Genomic DNA, 21593 nt, shown 5'->3' with positions numbered 1-21593 from the left:
GGTGGAGCTATTACTATAATAGGGTTAATATGAGATCATATTAAAGTAGGGACCCATCTTTTCTTTAAAAATAAAGGATATAAAAATATGAACGAAAATAAATTTAAAATTGAAATTAAGGCACTAGTGACTGCTAGAAGAAGTATTTTTATAAATGTAAGCCAAGATAAAGTCATGAATATATTAAAAGAGATCCCAAATTGGTTAGAATGGAGGAGTGATATTGAATCTGTGAACTTACTTTAAGGTATTGAAGTAGGGTTGGAGTTTAAATGGAAATAAAGCGGATTGAAATATCATTCAACTATTCATACATTATCAAATACAAAGTTTGGATAAACAGGAAAAACGATAGGCACATATGCTATCTATAATTGGGCAATCACAGCAGAACAAGAAGTAGTAACCGTTGATGTTTGTGAAGGTTTAACTGGTATGGCAATAAGATTATTACGTAAAAAAAAGAAAGATGAACTACCTGAGTTATTAGAAAAGGACTTAAAAGACCTTAAAAAGTTTGTGAGAATTGATTTGATTAACTAAAGTTAAGCGATTCTCATATTATGAGTGATAAAAAAGGTTAAAAATCGCCAATTATGGCAAATTTATTATAAAATGAGATGGTTTTTAATCTAAACACCTGGGATATTTTTATAGAAAATATGATTTGCTTATCTTCAAAATTTATGTTATTTTTAGAGAGTCTTAAACAAAAGCAAAAAGCATTCTGATTTAACACACGATTCGTCAGAGTGTTTTTTCTTTCTTAAATAAACGAGATGACAAAAAAACGAAGTTGTGATAAAATAAAGGTAAAGAAAAAAGGACTTGCGTCAACAAGTCCAATGTAGCCGATTAAAAGTCGGTGGCAACATTTAGTTCAAGAACCGTTAACGTGCCAAAGCTAGACGGTTCTTATTTTTTTGCGATTTTTTCAATCAACAAAACGATAAATGTAAGCAAACTAATTAGAAAACCGCAAGCTGCGATAACTAACATTGCTACATCCACCATAAGAGTGCTCCTTTCTGTTGGATTTTGAACTTACGTACATAAGCCTCACCACCTTTCAGAGCCACCGTCTATTTAAACTTCTACATTCATCATTATAACAAAAAAAAACTTTACAAGCCATTATGTCAAGCACCAGTTAAAATGGACACTAAAAAAGGATATAGTATCTGGTAAAGAATAGAATAGAAAATATATTTTGACTTCGCTTCTAAATATTTATATACTTATATCTAAGGCAAATAGAAGAGAGTATATTCTATTCTGTAATTAGTTTAAAGAGGAGCTATTCACATGTACACTATTGGTGAAGTGTCAAAAATGTTTAATATTCCGATATCTACATTGAGATATTATGATAAAGAGGGATTATTTCCAAAGATTGAAAGGAAATCTGGGATTCGTCAATTCTCTGAAGAAGAAATTGAAGCAATCAGAGTTTTGGATTGTTTGAAAAAATCAGGATTGAAAATTAAGGACATTAAACATTTTATCGAGTGGACACAAGTAGGAAATGAAACACTACAGGTCAGAAAAGAACTTTTTGACAAGCAGAAAATTCAAATTCAAAGTGAAATTGAAAATCTCAAAAAAACACTTGATATGATTAACTATAAATGTTGGTATTATAATGAAGCCTTAAAGGCAGGCGATGAAAACTCTGTAATCACTAAAATTCCTAATGATTTACCACAGGATATCAAGGAGAGCTATTTTAATTCTCACTCATAAAATAAAAAAACTCGAAAGAAAAATTTTTCTCTCGAGTTTTTTATTTAAATTTTCTTTATTAGCTTAGCAGGGACACCACCAACAATAGAATTAGCTGGGACATCTTTTGTTACTACTGCTCCTGCAGCAACAACGGAGTTTTCTCCCACGGTTACTCCTTGAAGGACCGTTGCGTTAGAACCAATCCAAACATTTTTCCCAATATGAATGGGAGCGGGGATCAAATTCTGGCGTCTACTTGGCTCTAGGTCATGATTTAACGTCGCAAGAACAACATTATGTCCAATAAGCGCTCCTTCATCTATCCATACTCCACCAGTATCCTGAATTCTTACACCAGCATTTATGAATACGTTTTTGTCTATATGTAAGTTCCTTCCGAAATCAGATGAAAAAGGAGGAAAGATACTTACTGATTGATCTATTTCTTGCCCTGTAAGTTCCGAAAGCAAAGAAATAAGTTCATTTTGTTTATGATATTTACCATTAATTTCTGCACAAATACGTTGAGCTTTGGTAGAAATTTTAGACATATAAGTGAATATCTCGGTCCCTGATTCAAGCATTTTTCCAGCCTGGACGTGTTCTAAGAAAGCTATATAATCCATATCTTATCCTCACTTCTCTCTATACACTTTGGTTAGCTGGACGAATTAGTACTTCAGATACGGTTACATGCTTTGGTTGATTAATAGCATAAAGTACAGCATTCGCAACATCAATAGGCAAGAGGGTCATTCCACTGTCAGTAGAACCATTAAATAAATCAGTCAAACCTTTCTCAATCTCGCTGTTGCCCACAGTACTAATAAGCTCGGTTGACACGGCACCTGGACTGACAATAGTTGAACGAATTCCAGATTCTCTTTCCTCTTGTCTTAAACCTTCCATGATCGCTCTCACCATAAATTTAGTTCCATTGTATACAGCTGATGCCGGATAAACAACGTGACCAGCTACTGAATCAGTTGAAATGATTAACCCATCTTTTTGGCTACGCATTGTTGGTAAAACAGCAGTTATTCCGTTAAGAACTCCCATTACATTGATATCAATCATTTCTTGATAGCTTTTTAAATTTCCTTCACGAAGAAATCCTTGCGGCATAATCCCAGCATTATTATATAGTACATCTATATGTCCATGAATTTCTAATGTATAATCAATAAGGGATTTTACCTCATCAAATTTTGAAACATCTGTTTTTTTATAAGATACATTAGGGCCCAACTTATCAGCAAGTTCCTTCAATCGCTCTTCGCGTCTTGCTCCCAAAACAACTTTTGCCCCTTGTTCAACGAGTAGTTTAGCCGTTGCTTCTCCTATACCTGAAGAAGCGCCTGTAATAATAACAACTTTATCTTTTATCATCTCTATTTTCCTTCCATTGTTTGTTTATCAAATATTATGTCTTCAAAAGTTTATTAGAATCTATTTATCCCAATAACATTCGCTTACACTATAATTATACTTCTAAATATTTATTAAAGAAACTTTCCAATTCATCAAATGGAATGATGTTTTTTTGATCATACAAATCTGTATGAGAAGCTCCAGGGATAATCATAAGTTTTTTATTATCTCCTTTTAGAGTTTTAAAAGCATCTTCACCAAAGTAGCGTGAATGAGCATTTTCACCATGTATAACTAAAACAGCATTCCGTATTTCACTGCTATAAGATAAAAGTTTACCATTCATATATGATAGAGAAGAGGTGATAGCCCAACCTTTATTATAGTTAACTGAACGCTTATGATATCCTCTTTCTGTCTTATAGTAATCATGATTAAGCTTTTACAAAATCAACTGCATCTTCAGGCAATGGATCAACAACCCCACCAGCTCTTTCATAAGTATTTGATTGGAAATCTATATTTCTTTGAGCGTTTAAATTCTCTTTTAATTCATAACGCTGGTCTTCATCTACTGAATCAAAGTAACCTTTTGCGGCAATTCTTGTCATATCATACATAGTGGATACCACAGTAGCCTTAATCCTTGTATCGATAGCAGCAGCATTTAGCGCTAGTCCTCCCCAACCACAAATACCTATGATTCCAATCTTATTTGAGTCAACTTTTTCATGATTCCATAAAAAGTCCACTGCTGCTTGAAAATCCTCAGTATTGATATCTGGTGAGGCAACATCCCTAACTTCTCCACCACTTTCACCAGTGAACGAGGGATCGAAGGCTAGAGTAAGAAATCCTCTTTCGGCCATCTCTTGAGCGTATAAACCAGAAGACTGTTCTTTAACTGCTCCAAATGGTCCAATTACTGCAAGTGCTGGGAGCTTTTCTTTATTTTTGGTTCATATAAATCTGCAGCAATAACAATCCCAAAACGATTTTTGAAAGTCACTTTATTATGACTTACTTTATTGCTTTTTGGAAATACTTTATCCCAATTTGAAGTTAGTTTTATTTCATTACTCATCTTTTCTCCTCTAATATATCTAAAGAATTTATATTTACAACTTTATTATAATACCTAAAGCTAACTTTAGGTCAAGCTAGAAGATTATAGGGGAACAAAATTTATAAATTTTATGGAGAGTTTATCATATAGCGTATTGATATTTAAAATTTAGCTTTTATAATTTTTTTACTGATAGTAATCATTTCTATATTCTTTTGGAGACATTCCATTTAGCTTTTCTTGTGGCCTATCTTCATTGTACCAAACAATATAATCGTCAACCTGGTCAATCAGTTCATTTTCGTTCTCTGCTTTTTTTAGATATAAATGTTCTGATTTAAGATGAGAAAAAAAGTTTTCACAACAGGCATTATCATAGCAGTTTCCTTTACGTGAATGAGAAATTTTTACACCTAGACTTTCAAGCGTATCTTTATAAATTCGTGTCGTATATTGGAAGCCTTGGTCCGAATGGAGTATACAATCATAATTTTTCTTACAAAAAACTTGAGATAAATTATCCATGACAAGCTTAATATCATTCTTCTTTGAAATTTGATAAGCTAATATTGAATTGTCAAAAAGATCTTTGACAACGGATAAAAAAAGTCGTCCATTTTTGTGATATATATAGGAAACGTCTGTCACTAATTTCTCCATGGGTACCTTTGCTTGAAAGTTTCTATTAAGAATATTAGATGAAACAATGATAGAATTTAGAGACACTTCTTTTCTAGAATAGTGGAAGAATTTCTTTTTACGAATAGGAGATTTTATATTAAGAATACGCATATATCGCAAGACTTTTTTAGGGTTTCGTGTAATTTCATACTTTCTTTTTAATTGAAATGTGATGTAACGATAACTTTTCTTTCGTTCATTGAATAGTAGCAAGATTTTTGAAGCCAAATCCTTATCATAATTTTTGTAATAAGGTTTATCTAATTTTTTCCAAGCATAATAACCGCTTCTCGAAACTTCAAAGTATTTACACAAATGCGAGATTGGATATTGATAACACAGCTCATCAATTGTTTTGAAAATCAATGTTTTTCTTTGATGAACTGAACCCACTTTTTTAGAATTGCGTTCTCCATAGTCAAATAATCAATCTTCTCTTGTAAAAGTTCTTCTCTAGATTTGTCAGTTTTTGAAGATAGTTTTTTTCTCCCTCGATTTTCTCGATGGAGACTTGTTGGATCCTCACGATATTTTTTTACCCATTTCTTTAATTGCGAAACGTTCCTAACATCATAAATTTTGGCAACAGTATTTAGCCCTCCATGTTGGCCTGAAAGATATTCTTTGACTACCTTTTCTTTAAATTCTCCAGTGTACTTTTTGTTTTTTCTCATAGAAAAACTCCTTCTAAAATGATTTTAACATAGGGCTTTATTCCTATGTCCATTTTAGCAGGAGCTATTCATTAAGACTTGTATGGTGTTTTAATTTAAAATTATTTTCTCAAAGAGAAAATATTATAATATTTTTCCTTCTTTTTTCTTTATTTCTTTATTTCTTTATTTTCTTCAAGAGTGGCTTTAATTTCATTGAAAGTATTAATCTCATTAACGGTTTGTTCAAATTTATTTTTGAGTATTTTTCGACTCATTTTTTCAGATTGAAGTTCCTGGTGAATATCCAGGTATTTTAATTTTGGATTGACACTCAGTTTCTCCAGTTCCTCAAGTGTTGTTTGAGAATAACCTGACTCAACTTCAATAAGTAATTTTGAAATTTTGGTTAACTCCATGATTTTATCATCAATGATAGAGAGTTTTTCTTCCACATCCCCAAGAGCAGCCATGAGTTGGCTCTCCATATTGTTAAATTGAGTCCCTTCAGTAACGCCATGTTCAGCTAAAAAGTTAATCGCATCGACTAATTCATTAATTGTGGATATCACAGGCTCTTTCTTTAAAGGAACAGTTCCATTATAAAGCCCTAACTGTTTTGCGAGGTCATGACCAGTCAAATATTTGGTGAAGGAGGCCTCCTTTTCACTCAAGAGACGAAAGGTTTCATTTTTTTTTAGGTAAAGCACACAGTCCCCATTTTCAAGTTGGTCAACTTTATAACCTCCAATAAAAATTTGACCACGATCCGCAATCCCAAAGTCAACGTTAAGGTAAAATCCTTTACTTGTCATGTGGTCTATTTGCCATTTTTCAACCGTGACTTGATAATCAAAATCTTGTTTGACTACGTCAACTTTTTCCTCATAACGATCTATTACTTCATCAACCGTAAGTGAAAGCTCATTTGTTTCGAGTCGTTCAATTATAGATTCCAAATTGTATTTTTCAGGATGTTTTTTATCAAGATTCCGTCCACGTGTGTTTTTCATTTGAGGTTCATCAAGCAGCCGATAAGTGGCCCACTTGCCAGAAAAATCAAAGGATAAATTTAAAGCCGTTGCTTTTCTTTTGAAGTCTTCAATATCTGATGACATTTCTAAAAGATAGTCTAAACGTTGCTTAATTTGACTTTTATAAATGGACTGAGTTTGCCATTTTGTATATTTTAAGTGAGAGTTACCTGGAGACTTTTCAATGATTTTTGCGCCATAACGTGAAGCAATTTTATCAGAAACTTTTTCAAAATTATTTTTGGTCACATCATAAGCTTTACCGCTTTTTGTTTTCTCTTTAGGAATGACTTTCCACTCAAATTGTTTGCCAGTATAAAGATTCGTAGAATTAAAAATGATATGGTTATGGATGTGTTCACGATCAACGTGAGTTGCAATCACAAATTCATATTCACCGCCAGTAAATTCTAAGATGGTTTGACGCCCAATTTCATGAATTTGTTCTGGGGTCAGTTCATCATCTGGAGAAAAAGATTGGATAAGATGATGGCCAAGCACAGCATTATTTTTCTCTAAGCTTTCAATGTTAAATTTTATCTTTCCAGTTTTGGGGTCAAAATTAAATTCATTCCCTTTAGCTAGAGCTTTTAATTTTTTTGTGGCAATAAATTCGTTAGCCGCATCATAAACATTTGTGATACCATGACCAGAAACAAGCTGCATACTCATTGTCTTATCTGGGTTAGAAATATAGGGGAAGAGATTAGTCAGATGTTCTGGGTTACTCTCATTAACTAATGTTTTTTCTGCTTTTTCTACATAGTCTTTTGCCTGACGTAGATGTTTTAATTTATGAACAATAATGTGTTTTGTGTAAACCATCAGATTAATCTTTCTTGTTTCAATTCTTCTTTAAATCGTTCTGAAATCATTGCTTGAATTTCAGAGAGCTGCTGAGATAAATCATTAATGTCTTCTCCTGATATTTCTTTAAATTGATGAGCGAGTTTAGCAATCTGGTTAATGTTATTTCCAATTCGATTGACTTCTCCATTAAGCCTTTGAAGCTCAGAATAATCAACCATTTTAACTTCGCCTGTGAGCAATAATATTCGAGCATAGTTTTGAAAATTATTGAATGGACTTCGCTCAATTTTATCTTTCAAATAATCATTTTCTTCTTTTGAAAATCTTATAATTTTTTGAATCGGTCTTTTTAAAATATATTTTTTACTCATTTTTTTCCTTATGTTCTTTCCAGCTATTACATCATAAAAAACTTTTGATACTCCAAATTTATTGAGATAAGTTTCAAAAAAATTTGCCTTCGGCGAGTAGGAGGACACCAACTTTCCCCCTACACCCCTTTTGAGGAAAAACAAACTGTTTTCCTCGCCTCTTAGCCCAGGGGGACGAGGTTTCACCTTTTGCAAGCATAGTAAGATGATAGCATCTTACGGAATTTAAGAAATGGATAAGGTTTCTTCCTTATCCATTTACTTAATTTTTGGGGGTGTCCCCAATCCCTTTTTTTATGAAAAGTAGTTTCTACTTCTCATTTTTTCTTTTTCCTTGTAACCAAGAAAAATCAGCCAACAAACTTTTGGCTTTTTGTTCTTTGCCCTCTCGTTTTTCGAGGTCATCTGAAAAAGTTACTTGAATCTCTGCAGTAATTTCCTTTACTGCTCGGTTCATGATTTGTTTAGGATAAGGGGTACTGCCTGAAGGGAATACTTTATTCTTTTTTTCATTCAAAAGTTCATAATCTTCGACAATTTCCATGACCAACTCGTCGTATTCCGCAGCTTTCATTTTCTTTAATTGTTTGAGTGCTGCTTTGTAATCAGAAAGGTCAATCTCAACTTCATTGTTTATGAGTTCAGTAATATAGTTTTCCAAATTATTTTGGATTGGAGCTTTTCTTTTTTCAATTTTTTGAGGGTGAATTTTTGGGTTTTCGCTTGTCTCATCTCTTAAAAGAAATTGAGAAAGGATGAGTTTAAAATCTGCTTCATTCATTGACATTTTGCGTGTCCTCCTGTGGTTGTTTTCTTACGCTACTTAGTAAACTTTTATTGGCCGTCCCCATCCGCCGATTTAAAGATTGCGTTGGAGACGGTTCGCTTTTGGGGATTCTTCTTGCTCCGTTTTTTCTGCCACAGGTTGAGGGGTAATAACAGGTTCAGCCCTTTGAGTTTTCCCTTTATCTCTCGCTTCCTGGAGGCGCTTTTCAAATTTATTTTCAGGCGCATCTAGGGTATAAACTTTTGTGAGACTTTGTTCTAAACGGTTGATGAGTGTTTGTGCTTGAACGCTAATTGTTTCAAGAGATTTTTCAAAGGACTCAATACTATTTCCGCTTTGTGTCCATGAAGAAAGATAGCCAAAACTGTACTCGCTGGTATCAATTCCTAGATGTTTAGAAACGATATAAGCGACAGATTCTGCTTCAAACTCTTGTCTGCGATACGTCGAATCTCCAAACCTTGCTTTAGAGTCAGTATGCAACATGGCATGTGTCATTTCATGAATCATTGTTCGCAAAGTCATCACTTCTCCTAAGTTTGGTTGTAGAACAATTTTTTGATCTTTAGGACTGAAGTAACCCTTGAGATCAGGGTCATTCATTTTCATCAATTCAATTGGAACTGGAGCAATGGCTTCTAGCGAACGGTAAAGTTGAATGAATGCTTTAGGGTCATCCAAATCTTTAGACAGGTCATAAACAGGTTGAGGGAGCTTTTCTGGATTAATGGTTTGATTGTCCGCAAAAACTGGAACAAGTTTATAGTGTATGACCTTGACGACTTCTCCGTTTTCATCAACAATTGGCCGACGTTGCTCGTCTCTTTTAATGACAGGATTGGGGGCGTAGATATAAGTGGCTTTCCCCCCTTTCTTGACAGGATTGTCAAGCTCATCACCCCATTTTTTATAAGAGGCGACATATTTTGCTTCAGGATTTTGAGCTAAAATAAGACGAACATTTTTTTGTGAGTATTGGTGAAAATTAGAAATGAAATTGAGGAAATTTTTGAAGACATCACTTCTTAAATAATCTTTTACTCCACTTTTGAGATGTTCGGATAATGCGGCATAATCTTTATTTTTAATGATTGACTGAAGGTCATGATCAGCTTGGACTTTGTGCGTTTCTTTTGAAAGTATTTTGATATTTTCAGGATTAAAAACGATATATTCAAGTGAAGGCTGAGTAGAGTCCCCACCTGCAATTGTTCGACGAGCATGAGTAATATTTTCATCTTTAAGCGCCTTTAATAATCGAGGCGCAACTTCTGGTTCACGTCCGATTACTTGATAAATTTGATTGATCACATCAACGTCATTGTCCTCATATTCCAAAAAACTAGCAGCCATTTTAGAGGCAATTGAGGCGTTATAATTATCCCAATCTTCATGAGGTTCATCTCCTCCTTCAGAAAGAATATAAGGATAATCATCTTCTTCAATTTCATCTTTCGCAATGGATGAGATCATCCGTGTGACCGTTTCGTGTGAGAGGGTTAAAGAAGCCGCACTTACAGCTTTTCCTTCAATGACTGAAGGATCAACTTTATAAATTGTTCCTCCATCTGGAGCATAGCGTTTAGCTATATCTTCATGATTTGTGAGGTAAATTCCAAAGCCAAGCCCTACACCATTTGTAGGGTCTTTTTGTAGTTCAAACTTGTCAAATGAGCGGTCTGAACCATGAAACAAGGGTTCAATTTCTGGTGATTGAGTGGTCATATTTTTCCTTTCCAAAAATAAAAAGCAAGAATTTGATTATTCTTGCTTTGCTTATATTGAGTGTGATTTTGATTGTGAGTGTTGAGGAGCATCATTGGTTAGTTGAACTGGTTTAGGTTCATAAGCTTTGAGATAAGGTAAAAGTCCAAAGTAATCAGAAACATAGTCCTCCATAAAATAGGCTTTATCATCACTACCAACTTCATAATTGACACTTGAATCGTACCAGGCTCTTTCTGCAGCCGCAATAAATAATTCAGTTCCATTGTGAGGAGGATTTGTATAATATCGGTCAAAGAGGGCGCTTATTTGTTTTTCGTAACTATAGGTGTGTTCTGGATAATCGCCTGAACTGAAGTCTTCTATAAAACCTGTCAATTCAAACAGAGCATCCGAAACATAAAGAATCTGACTTGCTTGATTAAATATTTCAGAAGGACAGTTTTCAATCATTGTTTGCTTAAAATCATCTTCTGCTTTTCTCAAATCGTTCAGAATACTTTTCTGAGTGACATCAAAATGATAATCAGTTATTATGGTTTGAGGTTTTCCTAAAAATTGATCTACGGTGCTCATCCATTCGTTATAATCCCACTTTCTATCCCAGTCTTGCATTTCATCTTGAAAAGGAAGAAGGCTTACAATTTCATGAATCGCTTCAACGGCTGATTCTCCAAAATAAAAGGGTTCTACAGGGTCTTGAAAGTCGTAGACAACAATTTGGTCATCATTAAAATCCTTCTTCCCCAAAATTTCCCCCTCTATTTTAACTGAATCATCTGGTAAAAGATTGAAGTAGTCAGTTCCTGTCATAATTGAATAGTCATAACCTTCAAGTGCTTCAGAGATTGTATTATCATTCCAATCGTAAGGAAGATGCGTATTCTCATCATAGCTTCTATCTTGAAGAGGTAAAGAACCGATAAGAGCCGCAGGAGGGAGAGAGATTCCTAGTTCTTTCAAAGTAGCTAAACTTGTGCTATCTCCAGAAAAATAGTCAAATTTTAGGAGACTTTCAATTCCTTTGATATTATAGGTTTCTGAATCTAGGTCGTAGATTGTTCCACCTTCTGGGATATCCTCCACAAACCCAGAAGAAAAATCTTGGTCGGTGTACCATTCAATCAAAGCCATTCCCAAAGAAGAATAAATTGAGTGATCATTCAAGTCATCCCATTGAACAACAAGCGGATCAGGAGTTTCATTATTAAAGTATAAAGCTTCTTTTATATAAGCTTGTTGTGAGTCAGAGAGATGAGAATAGTTGACAATGCTCATCCCTGATTGACTAATCATTTTGGAAAGTTCAGGATATTGATCATCCATATAAGTTAGGTCTTTTTGCATGCTTGAGAGGAATGCTTGATTGATCATGAATCTTATTTTTAGTGAAGATTGATCAACATTACTTTTTTCTTCATTTGTTCGTTCCGCATCAGCTTTAGTATTAGACCCAAAGATTTCATCCGAATCATTCTGAAGTTGATTAAATAAATTTGTTGTAATTTCAAGTGGTTTTGCAATGATTCCCCCTGAAGTTTGTTGGTAGCTGAAAAAATAATGCGCAATCGTTTTAAACTCTGAATAAGACATGGTTTTCACCGCTTCGCTGACAAGAATATTTTGAAATTCTGCTCTATTATTACTCTTAGCAGCTTCTAGTAACCACTCTCCAGAACTTCGACCCATGAGATGGTAGAACGTGTCAGGGTCGATATTTTCGATAATCGCAGGAATGACCGATTCATAATAACCGACGTTGATTGCGGATTCTTCTACAATTTGCTTTTTTATTGCTTTAATTTGTTTTTGTTTCATTTATATTTACCTCTGAGTTTTCAATTTTTTCTCTATCCTTATAACCATAAAGCCAAGCAGGTACAAGTGTATCTTGAATAAAATAACTTAATCCAATACCTTGATGTTTTTCTACGGCTTCTTTAAGTAAAGGGGCAAGGCCTTGAGTGTATAGCGCAGAATAATATTCAAACCCATTTTTGAAATTCTTACTCCAACTCCATAGATTAAGATTAATATTTTTTTCTAATAACTCCTTTGCAATCGGCCCAACTTCTACTCTTTTGTCAAGGTTATCTTCTACAGATTTTTGTAATAACACATATTCTTGAGCATTTCCCCAACGTTCAAATTCACTTTTAGGAAAAAGCTCTACAGGAAAGCCAAGTTCATTTTTTCTACAGCCATAACGCTCAAATAATTGTTCAGGAATCTTCACTTTATTTAGCTCAGCTACCATAATAAAAAAGGCAAGCGATTTTTGTAGTTCTTCATTTTCTTTAATTAATTGTTTTTTCTTCATACTCTCTCCCTATTTATTTTTGTTTAGTTGCAGCAGCCTGCCTAAGACGAGTCGCAAAATCTGGACGTGCTTCTGCAGCTTTCTTTAACCGCTCTTCAAAGGGGGATTTTTGAGGCGTTTTAATTCGTTGGAGGATTTCATTCCAGTCCGATTTTTTCTCTCCAGGAGTTACTTTAGGAAGGTGTGGAATAACGGAAACTTTGGTAATTCCAAAATCTTCTACGAATTTTCGACCAGCCTCATCATTATCAACCGCTAATATTATTTTTACAGCATCAATTCCATTTGTAGAATTTTCAATGACATCAAGCATTGTTGCCTTTCCTTCATCTGTACCAGAAACATTAAGTGCATTGGCAAGAGTCGTTGAAATAACACTTTTCTTACGACCATGCATTGCTACAAAATATGCATCACCGATTTTTTCTTTGAACAAGTCCAAATAGGCCATCATATCAAAGCCAGACTCAAAGGCAATAATCTTTAGAGGATGTTCTAGTGTCATTGTTTTATTGGTTGGGGGCTTACCAACTTTAACTACACAACCATAGGATCCATTACCAAATGTTTTTTTCAGCTTATCACGTCCTGGATAAAGGTCAGGATGATCGATCATCCCTTGGAGCGCTATTCCTTTTATCTCACCATTTGAGTCAATGTTTTTAAATACAATTACTGGATCAGGTTGTTCTTGTCCTCGATCTTTATATTTAGATTGCGCAAGAACCCCTTGATTAATTAGAAAATCAATGGTCTCATTTGATATTTGGCGTTTTTGAGATGTAAATACTTTTAATTCTGTTGCATAAGGAGTTTCACTTAGAAAATATTTGAATTCTTTCTTTGGAATAAGATTTTTATCAAATTTAGAAATCTCTTTTCCAGTTAAAAACCGAACCGCTTCTCCGTAAGAACACTCCATAATGGTTTGAGCCAATTTTATAGGGCCACCCCCAAAACCCTGGGAGTTCCAATAAAAATAGTTTTTCCTAGTATCAAATTTTAAGCTATCATGGTCTTTCCATTGATAATCTTTCCCAATACGCTCAAGTGTCATTCCGAGTTGTTGTGCCACTTCAACGATATTCTTATTATTGGCATCCTCTCTGAGTTTTTTGCGCTCTGAGTGGGAGGAGAGTTGCCTTGTTTGAGGTCTATTATAATTTGCCATTATTTTCTCCAATCAAAAAAGACGTCTTTACAGATGCCTTAGTTTAATATTGCGATATTTAGTTAAAAGCATAATTAAAAGCTTGTTTAACGATAACTTCACATTCATTAATAGAGGTTGGATAACCCAGAAATTTCCTATTGCTTTCAATTATGAGTAAAACGGTATTCTTTGTTTCTCCCTGAATCCCCAAGCGCTCGCAAATTTCGTCAAACCACTTGCTTTCATTTTTATTGTTCTTTTGTAATCCCATTGAACTTCCTTTCTTAATAAAACGATTGTTAAATTGATATAAAAAAAAGACATCTTACTTGTCAGATGTCTCTTTATTTTTTATGATTATCTTGATTTGTTTTTTGATGGCTCATAATACCGAGTGGGGGCTGTAGAAGTTTGCTTATCTCTTTTTGCCTGATTGAGACGTTCCTCAAATTTATTAAGTGGCAGTTTTCTTACTGGAGCAATTTCTAAAAACTCTTTGAGGGCTTCTTTTTCTGAATTTAATGCACCAGGTAATCCAACACCATAAAAGCCAAGTAAGCCATCCATAAAGCGGATATAGAGTCGTCCAGTTGGAGGCATAAGGTAATTTTGACTTTTAAAGGCACCTAAAGCATGGTTGGCCGCAATGAGAGCCGTTCGCTTATTTCCATCTTGAAAAGGTTGAAGTTTAGCAAGTCTTGCAAACATTGCCCAGGCATCTAAGTCACTCTTACTTGAATTTTTCCAAAGTTCTACAATTTGGTCAATGTCTTCTTCTTCAATCTGTGCTGGAGGGTAGTATGAGATTGTTCCCCCATCATCTCCAGGCCACAAGTCCACGTGGATTCGGTCTCGTATTGGGTCATAAACCCCATCACGAAGATGTCCTGGTCGGTAAGGTTGTTCCGCACTATCTCCAATAAATTGAGAATTTGTGGTAATAATGCTTTCTCGATCAAAAGGCATTTCCTTTATAATTTCAATAGCACGTACTGTATCTTCAAAAATCACACGGTCATCATTATCATTACGGAGCGGCTCAACTGAACCAGAATCGAGCGCTGCTTTGGTTTGAGCAACAGTACTTCCGTAGTCATTAAATCGTCCTAAACTGGCAATAAACTGGGCTAATTTTTCATTATCCATGAGTCTTCTCCTTCCACGTTTCTTTTTCTAATTATACCATTTTTAGTTTATCTTGAGCGATGTTTCTCTTGAGTGACTTCTTGAGACTGAGAAATGGTCGCTTTTTGAGCTTTTTTCTTAACTTCTGCTTTGGAAACACGCTTTTCAAAGGCATTGGGCTGCTTTTTTTGGTTACTGTAAGCCGCAACCATTTGAGTTTGTTGGGCTTCAGTAAAGACTTGATCGACAGACAGACGACCATCCATTAAGCGGTCAACCAGGTCTTTTTTCAATAAATCGCTGATTTTTATACTACTCAAGCCTTTAATTAATTCAAGAGGAACACCAGGCACGTCAACTTTCTGATTGGCTCGATAACCATAAGTTGGATTCCCTAACTCATCTTGAGATTCATGAGCGGCATCAATGGAGAGAGGGCTTCTTTCTAAGATTGGGCGAAAGTCTTCTGGCAGAACAGAGGCACTAGGTTTGGGACTTTCCTTGGTTAGTTCAACTTCTGGAGCTGCAGTTTTATTCTTTTTAGTTGGTTCTTCTTGCTTTGAAGGTTCAACTTTTTTAGATTTCGATTTGTCTGACTGAAAATCTGGACGACGTTCGCCCACTCGAACTCGTGGACGTGCAACTACTTCAGGCTCTGGAGTTTTTTCTATGTTGGTTTTTTGCTCTGTTTCAATTTTAGGTTGTTGTTGCTCTACCCCTAAAGCTTGAATTTTTTGTTCTAACTGGCCTTTAAACCAGTAGAGAGTGACGTGAGAAGAGAATCAACACGCATGGTTTTCATTGAAATTCTAAGCGCTGTTTGACTCTTCAGCTTAGAGGTCTTAATGAGTCGGTTAACAAAATCTGTCACACGTTGTTGACTTTGCTTGCTTACGGAGGCGGTCTCTTTTACAGTTGTTTTCACTTCTTTTGAGAGTGGCCCACCTTTTGAGAGTTGTTCTAACTTCTGGAGTGCCTCGTTGTGCATTTTTTCTAAATCACTATAACGATTAAGTAATTCAGAAATTTGTTGAGCTTGTTGGCTATTGAGTGCTTTTGATTGTTGTAAATCATCTAAAGCCTGGTTTAAATTCGGATCCTCTTGTTTTTCCATTTGTTCCCTCTTCTTTCTTTAATGTTTAAGCAGGAATTTCAGATTGAATCATTCCATGATCATTTAAAATACTTGCTCCACGCCTTACATCATCAAGCAATTTTTCTTCTTCATTCATGTAACGACGATAGTTAAACCAGTTTTTATCACCTGGATTTCTAGCCAGTTCATCCGCTCTAGGATGTTCATAGGCATAATATTTGCGGTCAAGGAAACCACGGTCTTTTTTAATGAATACGAGGCACTCATCGCCGTCAATAGTGGCGATTTCGTCTCCCATCATAAGGTCACGGCCAGTTTTATCTCGACTTTCAGAGCCTCCGCCATTGCCACCTTTAGAAATGCTATGTTTTCTAAGAGAAATGGTTTGTTTCCCTAAACGTTTAGATAAGAACTCTAAAGTTTTTGGGTCATCTCCTCCCAAGTAAATAAGGCTCGCACAATTATCAACGATTTCTTCCCAGTTATTTTTATACATTTTTTTAAGTTGCGCCAGAGACTGAAGAATGACCATGAATGACATTTCACGTTTACGGAAAGTAGCCAAAGCTTCTTCAAAGTTGGCAATCTTACCAATATTGGCGAACTCATCAATTAGAAAACGCACGTGCAAAAGTTTATTTCCAGGGGCTAATTGTTCCCTACCAAGCCTGATTCGGTCTGACTTCGCACGCAATGTTTCCATAATCGTTGCCAGAAAAATATTGGCAATAAAGTTAAACGACTTACTTGTCTCTGGAATGGCAATAAATACGGCTGTTTTTTCTTCATTCCATGACTCAATATCCATAGAATCGTGACGAATCATATCTCTCAGTTGATCATGGTCAAAGACGGAGTAACGTGAGGCCGCAATCCCAAGGACACTAGCACGAGTTTCTGATTTATAAAGGTCATTAAAAAGCGACCATTGGCGATAAGCATAATTATCAGGATGGAGCTTATTTTGCTCATCAAACCATTCTTCAACTGGACTCGGCTTTTTAGGGTCATCTCTCTCCAGATATCTCAACATGTCAGAAATCATCCCTAAATGAGGGGTATAATTGTTATCTTTTCCGTCAAACCAGAGGTAGGCGATAATGGATCGAACTAAAAGGGCTTCAGCTTTCACCCAAAAATCTTCCCCTTGATTATCACTACTTTTTGTTCCTTCAGTAATTGCTTCTAAGACACGGTCAATATCCAACTCAGTTTTGATATAGTTAAAAATATTGAACGTGTCGCTATTGGTCAAGGTATTTAAATCTAATATTTTGATGTTATACTTTGCTTTTTTGAGCATTGCACCAACACGGTAAACAAGTCCACCATCAGGATCAGTAATCACAAAAGAGGCATTAAGCTGCATAATATTCGTCATAATAAGCGCCAAGGTTTTCGCTGCTCCAGAGTCACCTAAAACCATATCACTCTTATTTTTTTGAACCTTTTGAGGGAGACGATCATTAAAGAGTCCCATTTGAACATTTTTACTTAAAATTTTATTATTCTCAGGTTCTGGGTCTCTATATTTTTCTAACTCTTCCTCTTTTGCTAATCGAGCAGAACCATGTTCCACGTTTGTTCGATAAATTCCTGAATCATTATTATAGACAAACATTAACATCCCAACCAAAAAGAAAACAACTCCACATACGAGAGCTGCAAAGGAAGGATGATAGAAGAAATGCCAGAGTTCTTTATTAAAGTAACCTAACAGGTCTCCGCTTGTTAGAAAAATTTCCTTACTATAGATTGAATCTCCAGGTAACATCCAGAAGAAATTACCTATCGCAAAACCTAAAATAAAAAGGAATCCTGACAATATCAAGTAGGGTTTAAACTTTTTCTTATAGGGTTGATTATTGTTTTTATTTTTCATCCTTTTCCTTTCATTGTAGCTTTAACTGAAGGTGCTTTTGAAAGGTCTCCTTTAAATTGTTTGTTTTCCTTAACATATTTTAATCGCTGTTCAAAAGTCATTCGACGTGGATTTTGAACCACTTTTTTCGCAAAATCTGAAGGATTTTTCGTAATATGTTCAAAAATTTTGCTAAGTGCCTGGTAGGCTAACTGTTCATCTTTAATTTTAAAATAGAAATTAGTCCCTCCAGGTACTTCTTTGAATGCAAAAGGTAAGCCGACTTCGTCCAAATAACTTTTGAGTTGATTCAAATCAACATTTTGTTGCAAGAATTTCATTGAAACAGGGTCACTACTATTAAGCAATTTATAAAGTCCTATTTCTCCTTTCAAGGGTTGTCGCTTTTCAACCCATTGATGAATCCCATCAGTAGAGAGGTTAGCCAAAACTTGTAGGACAACCCTTAATGTGTTCCCTCCATGAATATAGAACTTATCTAATATTTCTTTTTGTTCCATTTAATTTCTCCATTTTAACCCACACGATGATGAAGCGAAATTACACCACTTGAGTTTTTTCGACGTTCAACGTTTTGAATCACTTCTCCATGATTCGTATTAAAGCCTTCAAGCACTTCTGAGACGGTGTTTTTCATTCCCTCATTAACTGCTTTTTGACGTAATTGAAGTTCTTCAGTTTTTCCTTGAAGGATAAGATTGAGCTGCTCAGTTTGACGTTCGTACTCTTCTTTAATTGCGGAAGATAATTTAGTAGAAAATTCTTCAGTTAGTTTTGCTAATTGGCTCACTCGGTTAGCTTCACTCTCAGATTCAATCGATTTGAGGGCTGCCTCATGCCGAGCCTTTTCAGTAGTGATTGCTTCAGTTTTTTCTGATTCAACCTTTCGGTTCAATTCTTTAATCTCAAACTCTTTTTCGTCCCCAAAACGTTTGGATAACGTGGGTTCAATTTTATCTCTTGTATCAAGAGCTTCAATTTCCGCATTGATTTTGGCAGTTTCTTGATCAATAAAATCTTCAAGACGTTTATTAGCATCATACTTAACCATCTTGATGACATCAAGAACATTGACATCTTCAGATGAATCAGAAGAGACTAAAGGAGTTGCTAAAATAGCTTCGGAAACATGATCATCTTTGACTGGTGGATTTTCTACTTTAGCTATTTCCTCTTTTTCTTGTGAACGAAGAGATTGCTTAAGACGTTCAATCTCTTCATCTTTATCTTTCATCTCCTTAGCGACAATTTCTTTAATTGCGTCTTCTGTTAAAAGCGTTGAGGCAGGAACATTGATTTCAGTACGTCCAGTATCATTTGAGGGTTCACTTGGATCGTCATTAATGACTTGTTTATCTCTTCCAGAATCTGACTCATCTTCTTCTTTGTCATCCGATAAATCTAATTGTGGAGCAGGAGCGTAGTCATCGTCATTTTCTTCACGTTTATTAGAGTTTTGTGGAATAATGGCGTAAGAAATCTCATTTTGACGTGATTTAGATAGTGTATCTTTAATAACTTGTGAACGCTCATCTTGAATTTCCAAGATACTTTCATCAAAATCAAGTGGCTTTCTGGTGTAGAAAGGTTCAAGTAACGCATCAAAGTTTGTTTTAGCGGTCATTGGTAGTTCTAAACGTTGAGCAAATAAAATTTGCTCTCCTTTCTTAGAGCTTTCAATCTTTGAGACGACAAGAGAACCTTGTTCCTCGTGATCTAGTAATTCTTGATTCTCACCAATAATAAAATTAACTAAATCACCCGCATTTCTTACTTTATCCGGACGAATATTTTGAACTTGGCTTAACTCAATCCGATATTTTTTCTTATTAAACATTCCTTCAAACATTAAGCTTCTCCTTCAGATTTTGTGGGTTGTTGAGAGTTATTTTTAATTCCAATAAGGTCTTGTAATTCTGAAAGACTCATTCCACTTTGTACTAAGGTTTCAGAGAGTATTTCAGCTTCCACTCGCTTACTTTCTTGCCTTTTTTGTTTGGCCGTTTCTTGATACTTTTTGGCTTGTTGTTCAGCCTTTTCAGCTTCTGCTTCCAGGCGTTTTTTTCTTTTTTCCAATTCTTCTAATTTTGTCATTTATTTCTCCTTTGTTGTGCTGACTTCTGAACTAGAGCTAGAGCTAGGGCTAGAACTTACAGTTGAGTTTGAACTCATGCTCATACTACTTGAGCTGCTTGACGGTTCTGTAGGAGCAGTCGGATAGCTGTTTGCACTTGTCGTTCCATCAGGTTCTACTAATGTTATCGCCTCTAAATTATTCACCAGGTACTTTTTACCTTGTTGAAGAAACGTTAAACGAATGGTTACCTTATTGGGCTGATCAAATAAAGCGCCTACCTTAGAATTTAGTTTGGTCAACTGGGTATTTTTATAAGTTACATTACAAATTGCAGTTAAGTCTTTTTGATTGATATAAATATCAGCCTTGCTAAAGACTTGGTCAATCACATAACCTTTATAGGCTTGATTAACTGGTAGTTTCTCATTAGACGTTGCTTGATTATACATGCTGTCAGTCATCAATGGTTTGTATCGATTGTCATTTTCACCTAAATCTTTCTTTGTATAGTAAGCAATAAGAAACTTATTGACTGTGCTGTCTGATAATTTTTTTGTATCGACAGTAACCTTTGGTTTTTCAACTTGTTTTATTGCTGCTTGTTTTCCGCTCATCCCAATCGTGAATCCGATTCCTCCTACGACTAATACCGCAAAGATGATGACTACGATTAAGCTGACCCTTTTGAAAGTCTTTAATTTTTTTTGATTATACACAATAGTATTCTTATTTTTACGCTTATATCTGATATCACAACATCCGATACCTCAGGCGTTTCTCTCCACTCATCCGCATGCTCAACTAGGTATTCATAAGCTTTACGCGGCCTTTTAAAATACTTTGAATTAACGATAATCGCAAAACTTATCCCCCGTATTTGAGAATTTCTTATTTGTCGGCCGATATAACTAAGGGTTTTTAGATCTTCTTTGCTATAATAAACCAAATCAATGACATCTTTTGAGTGATTATTAACATTTTTATTAAACTCTTCAGCTGAGTAATTTGGATCACGGAATAAACCTATCGTAGAGCCAAGTGCCTCTTCTTGCTCTATAATGAAGTTGTCTAATGCTTCTTTATCTTCAAAGTAGTCATAGCCATTGATTACAGTATCAGAAAGAAGTCTTTTTCCTTCCTTTTTCGTCATAGCGGATTTCTCTGTCAAACTCTGTATATCTTCTAGTAAGAGACGACAAATCTCAATATATCTATCAACGGAAATCTCTCTGGCGCACTCAAATGAACGAATATAACCATCAAGACTACGATATTTTTGAGGAATATCTTCAATTTTTAAATGATTCGAAAGAACGTCGTCATAAGCAGCAATTGGTTCAGGAGAGATATTTTTAAGTATGTTTGGTTCTACAAACTCTTGTTGTTCGCCCTCATTATTTCCGATTATTGTTAATCTCTCATCTTTTTTGGCATTTTTTAGCCAATTTGATAGGTAGTCTGGATCGTGAAGATACCTTGCAACCAATAATAAGGAGCCGAGTGTATCGTTTTCCTGATGGCGACTTACTATATTTGTTAAAGTATTAAGTAATTTAATATATTCTTTCTGATAATCTACTTCATCCAGAATATTATGGTTACTACTTTTTACAATTTCTCTTAGCTCAAGTGTTCCACTTCGAGCGTTATAAAGGCTACAAGACAATATTTCCTTTAACTCATCTATGTTTGAGGACTCTACTCTCTCTTTAGCAAC

General features: G+C 35.1%; 4 protein-coding genes across 4 annotated transcripts; all 4 read right to left on the bottom strand.

Moving 5' to 3' along the window:
* Nucleotides 1-1787: 1787 nt before the first annotated feature.
* On the bottom strand, nucleotides 1788-2351 carry LOC122404203 (putative acetyltransferase SH0499). Its single transcript, XM_043408135.1, has one exon. The coding sequence runs from the start codon at nucleotides 2349-2351 to the stop codon at nucleotides 1788-1790; it is 564 nt and encodes a 187-aa protein (XP_043264070.1).
* A 19-nt stretch (nucleotides 2352-2370) lies between these two features.
* On the bottom strand, nucleotides 2371-3442 carry LOC122404202 (uncharacterized oxidoreductase SSP1627-like). The gene is made up of 2 exons (XM_043408134.1): nucleotides 3279-3442; nucleotides 2371-3124 (listed from the first exon to the last, which is right to left on the bottom strand). Exons 1-2 carry the CDS (start codon nucleotides 3440-3442, stop codon nucleotides 2371-2373), a joined length of 918 nt encoding a protein of 305 aa, XP_043264069.1.
* A 9114-nt stretch (nucleotides 3443-12556) lies between these two features.
* Nucleotides 12557-13714, bottom strand: LOC122404201 (uncharacterized protein pXO2-78/BXB0107/GBAA_pXO2_0107-like). Its single transcript, XM_043408133.1, has one exon. It carries the CDS (start codon nucleotides 13712-13714, stop codon nucleotides 12557-12559), a length of 1158 nt encoding a protein of 385 aa, XP_043264068.1.
* A 4599-nt stretch (nucleotides 13715-18313) lies between these two features.
* LOC122404200 (stress response protein nst1-like) lies at nucleotides 18314-19636 on the bottom strand. Its single transcript, XM_043408132.1, has one exon. It carries the CDS (start codon nucleotides 19634-19636, stop codon nucleotides 18314-18316), a length of 1323 nt encoding a protein of 440 aa, XP_043264067.1.
* Nucleotides 19637-21593: the final 1957 nt, after the last annotated feature.

The sequence above is a fragment of the Colletes gigas genome, unplaced genomic scaffold (genome assembly GCF_013123115.1).
Source record: "Colletes gigas isolate AHSC1104 unplaced genomic scaffold, ASM1312311v1 Colletes_gigas_Sc00122, whole genome shotgun sequence".
NCBI lineage: Eukaryota > Metazoa > Arthropoda > Insecta > Hymenoptera > Colletidae > Colletes > Colletes gigas.
Note: the sequence above shows the minus strand (reverse complement) of the source record. Positions and strands in the feature narration are given on the sequence as shown.

Bases quoted from the DNA above. Each gene is read 5' to 3' on its own strand.
- LOC122404203 (XM_043408135.1), bottom strand. From the start codon at position 2,351: ATGGATTATATAGCTTTCTTAGAACACGTCCAGGCTGGAAAAATGCTT.
- LOC122404202 (XM_043408134.1), bottom strand. From the start codon at position 3,442: ATGAATGGTAAACTTTTATCTTATAGCAGTGAAATACGGAATGCTGTT. The intron at 3,125-3,278 runs GTATGATCAAAA...AAACAATGGAAG, and splicing joins GGAGCTTCTCATACAGATTT to GAAAATAGAGATGATAAAAG.
- LOC122404201 (XM_043408133.1), bottom strand. From the start codon at position 13,714: ATGGCAAATTATAATAGACCTCAAACAAGGCAACTCTCCTCCCACTCA.
- LOC122404200 (XM_043408132.1), bottom strand. From the start codon at position 19,636: ATGTTTAATAAGAAAAAATATCGGATTGAGTTAAGCCAAGTTCAAAAT.